Below are 4,479 nucleotides of genomic sequence, written 5' to 3'. Positions count from 1 at the left end.
ACTACTATCAGGTTTTCCCGCGCCATGGTGTAGGTGTTTGGAGCAGAGTATCTTAGAGAACGAAATATGCAGGATAGAGGAAAGTTGTTGGCTGTTGAAGAGGCCGGAGGGTTAACAGGAATGCTCAGATCAATTGATTGCATGCATAGGCAATGGAAGAACTGTCTCAAAGGTTTGCGGGGAATGTATCAAGAACACACCACAGAGGCCATCATCATAGTGGAAGCCGTGGCATCACATGACTTATGGATTTGGCATGCTTTCTTTGGAATGTCGGGTTCTCACAACGATATCAATGTGCTTCAACGATATCCTGTGTTCAGGAGGCTTTGTAATGAGGACTCGTCGTCGTGCAACTACATTGTCAACGGTCTCGACTACAACATCAGATACTATATTGCCGATGGTATCTATCCTTAGTGGGCGGCATTTGTGAAGACCATATCTGAACCACAAGTGAACAAACAGAGTCGCTTTGCAACAATGCATAAAGCAGCTAGGAAGGATGCGGAGAGGGCATTCTGAGTGCTTCAAGCTTGTTGGGGAATTGTTTGTGGAGTTGCAATGATGGGAATTAGAAACTTTGTGGCAGCTGATGACATGTTGTTTTATTTTGTACAATATGATTGTCGAGGATGAGGATGATGGTGTAGCCCAAACCAATGATTTTGAAGCCTGGAGAATAAGTTCAAATCCCGGAAGATCAAGATGCAAATCAGCTTATGAAATTTCTGCAGATGAATCATAATTTTCGAGATCATCAGGTGCACACGTAGCTACTCATTGATCTTGTGGAGCATATGTGGACCCATAATGAAAACCAAAGAGTTAATGTTTGAGTTGTGCAAATAAATTTTATGTAAAAAGTATGTATTTCCGGTATCAACATTTGTTATTTACGTGTGACATTGACGTGTAAGATGGACGTGCATGGATTTGCATGAAGAGCTTGGATTTGAGGTATGTGGCTGCCAAGCACAACATATGAGGGGCGGTCCGGCTGCGTGTGCAGGCGTGCCTTTGCGCGTCTGCGGACGTATAGTTGACCGGATTTGTCAAGTCCGGATATAGATGCTCTAAAGAGGTAAAACACTTTCTCCACTAACTGTATTTATATGGGAGTAAATTTTAGCATCACCACTTGCCGTTTATACATGGGTCTCGTTGAGATTTTAGAAGTTATACATGGGCTAGGCCCATTATGTTTAACATTTCAGTCAAGTATACCTTCTTAACTTTTTACCCCGGGCAGCCCTAAGCCGAAAGACTTTACTCCGAGCGAGTGGACGAGCGCGCGCCCCACCTCCATAGCCACCGCCGGCCCCTCCGTCTCATGTCCGGGCAGGTGCGACAGCCCGCCGCGCGCAGACGATCCCTAGCTCATCTCACCATCTAGGAGCTCCGCATCCAGCAGTAAAAAATCAAAGCTCGCACTGCGACTCCTGCATTTAGAGTGAGCGAGTGAGTGACACTGTGAGAGCTCTAGCACCGTGTAGGTTTGGGTTAAGAAAAGCAAGCTGCCCCATCTTCTCCCTGCCATTTACCCTCTCTTTTCCCTCTTCCTGCTGCGTCCTCTTCTACTCCTACTCCTCTTCCTTTTTTCCAACCGCCTAGGCACTGATCACTAGCCCGCTCGTTCGATTGGAGCCCCGTAGCTACATAGGTAGTTCAAAAAATTAGGTCGACGCTGGCTGTGCTGGGATGCCTAGCTCGTCGGCCTGTCCTCCGTGGCTGGTGCGCATGGTGGCCGCAAACGACGACCAGGCATCGTCGTCCTCCTCGTCCAAGGGCGGGGGTGCCGTGCTCACCACCGGCACGGCCACTATAGACAAGGGATACCTCGGCGGTGGCGGGGCGGGGAGCAATGCCGCCGACCCCCAGGAAAGCAGCAGTAGCGGACAGTCCAGGCATGCGGCGCGCGGCCACTGGCGTCCTGCCGAGGACATGAAGCTACGCGAACTCGTGGCGCTCTACGGCCCCCAGAACTGGAACCTCATCGCCGAGAAGCTCGACGGGAGATCCGGTATGTATGGCCAAGCCACCGTGCTCTTCAGCTCATGTACATAACACTATGACGTCTAACTTTTTATGCGTGAGATTCAGGGAAGAGCTGTCGGCTGCGATGGTTCAACCAGCTGGACCCGCGGATCAGCAAGCGCCCGTTCTCCGACGAGGAGGAGGAGAGGCTGATGGCGGCGCACCGCTTCTACGGCAACAAGTGGTCCATGATCGCGCGGCTCTTCCCCGGCCGGACCGACAACGCTGTCAAGAACCACTGGCATGTCATCATGGCGCGCAAGTACCGCGAGCAGTCCATCGCCTACCGCCGCCGCAAGCTCAACCAGGCTGTCCAGCGCACGCTTGACTCGTCCTCCGGGGTGGCTGCCGGTGCTGGGCACGTCGACGTCGTTGGTCACCGCCACAACCACCTCCTGGTCGCCGCCAACGACTCCGCCGTCTTTGCGGACCCCTACGGCTTCAGCTTCAGCCACTGCTGCCTCTCTTTCCCTGCCGGCGCCGCCGCTGCCTCGGCGTTGGAGCCTACCTTCTGCTTGTTCCCCGGTGAGTAACTTATCTATCATCAGTTCATCACCGTCACCACCACCACCACAACGTATAGAGGCGGTAGATTTTCTATAGCAGCACTGCAATCTCAAAACTGTTCACACTGACTGGTGGTCCCTCACACATTCCTAGCTGATTATTCTAGACGACTGAGCTTTCGGGACATAAAATACTCTATAGTGGTCGAAAGTTATTTTAAGTGAAGAAAGGTATAGATTTCTACGTTTTCTTAGGAGGGTAGACATTTCAAAGTTAGATCATCTCTAATTCATAGGAAAAATATCTGGGATTATAAGGCATCTAACTTATCCAAACACCCCTTTAGTACCCAACATTTTTTTTTTGAAAAGAAAGCCCCCCCCCCCCCCCCCCCCAACTCGCATCCAGCCTGCCGGCCTCCGGCCTCCGCACTCACTGGCCTTGTGCACGCAATATGTTGAATGGAATGAGATATCCACATTATTTTTCCTTTTTTGTTTTTAATAGTGAAAGTGTAGTTTTTAGTAGTGAAAGTATAGTTAAAATGGGGTTTTTTTTACATACAAAAGAGGTGCGAATTAGAAGGGAAAACCCTTAGATGAAGTTTTGAGGATGCTGACGCATAGCACGTACTCCTTCCTAAATCAATGGATCTGCTGCGTACTACTCCGGCGAAGCGCACGCGTAGAGGCAAGGGAGGCCCCCACCGTGCGGTACGTACACGGCCGGCCTTTTCGTCGGTTGCACTGCCACCGGCCGGCAACCGAAATAAATGCCTCGCTCGAAACGGGCGGCATGTGGGCGTGAGACGATGGATCGAACCAACGAAGACCAGGCACTGGCCGGGAAGACTTTGGACTTTTGCCACGCACAGCACACGCACAGTGATCCTCCCGCACACGCACGCACGCTCAGTCCATCGCTCGCTCGCCCGCGCACGGGCCACAGGGCGCAGCGACAAGCACAGTGTTCCCGCACACGCACGCTCGGGATCAGGCGCGCACGGGCCGAGCACTTGCTGCCGAGCGGTATGGGGGGAGATCCATCTGCCTCGTCCTCATAAATGGCCCTCTCACCTGCACTGTAACCACCACCGCTTCTCCTGTCCTTGATCTGTTCCCTTTTCTTCGTCGGTTGACGATCCCGATCCAGTTTTTACCGTGTAGTAGTATGAACCAGTAATGTTTCGCTCGTGTGTTTATTTTGTCTGGCTGCAGGGCCCGGCGCCGCATCCAACTCTGTGCACGACGGGCGCCTCTCGTGGCCGGACGCCATGGCCGTGCGAGGAGGAGCAGGAGGTGGCGGCCTTTACGGGGAGCCGCTGCCGGCGCGAGGAGGCTGGACCGGCGGCGGCCACCATGAGATGGCATGGTTCAACTCTGACGACGCAAATGGATCGTCTGCCGCCGTGTTTGCCGTGACGGACCAAGCTGGCGTTCACTTGGACGGCACGTCGCCGTCGCCGACTTTCATAGATTTCCTCGGGGTTGGAGCGACATGATGGATAGACGGATGCATGGATCGATGCCGATGCTCTAGCAGAGAGTGCGTGCGGCAGGTGGATCACTAGCTAGCTCTAGCCTCTAGATAGCTTACTATAAAAGGCACTAGCTATGTTGGCTCTGTATATTTGGCTGGCTTGTTTGCCACTCTACTTGTTTTAACTCATGTACCACATGAACATCAGCTTGTGTTTGGAATCAACCAATCCACAGTTCGCGGTGGAGGATGGAAACTGCTGAAGTTCCCAGCACGGATGATGGCGTTGCCCGACACGACACGTCTCTCTGGCGACACGGTGGGCGATCCCGCGTCGCAGCGATGGCCGGCGTGGTACGCCGCGTATTTCCGGGCGGTAAAGCTGCTCCGGTACAGCCGCGGCGAGGTGGTGCTGGGCTCGCAACCGTCGACGGTGCGCCTCGTCGATGAGCGGGG

The 4,479-nt window shown here is 53.2% G+C and overlaps 1 protein-coding gene across 1 annotated transcript; it reads left to right on the top strand.

Annotated features, from left to right (window-relative positions):
* Positions 1-1,445: 1,445 nt before the first annotated feature.
* On the top strand, positions 1,446-4,279 carry LOC125549043 (uncharacterized). The gene is made up of 3 exons (XM_048712541.2): positions 1,446-2,023; positions 2,104-2,562; positions 3,762-4,279. Exons 1-3 carry the CDS (start codon positions 1,702-1,704, stop codon positions 4,043-4,045), a joined length of 1,065 nt encoding a protein of 354 aa, XP_048568498.1. The 5' UTR covers positions 1,446-1,701; the 3' UTR covers positions 4,046-4,279.
* The last annotated feature ends 200 nt before the right edge of the window (positions 4,280-4,479 follow it).

This window comes from Triticum urartu, chromosome 3A (assembly GCF_056163025.1).
Source record: "Triticum urartu cultivar PI428250 chromosome 3A, HENAU_Tu73, whole genome shotgun sequence".
In the NCBI taxonomy this organism is placed as follows: Eukaryota; Viridiplantae; Streptophyta; class Magnoliopsida; order Poales; family Poaceae; genus Triticum; species Triticum urartu.
This window is presented reverse-complemented; position numbering and strand designations above follow the sequence as displayed.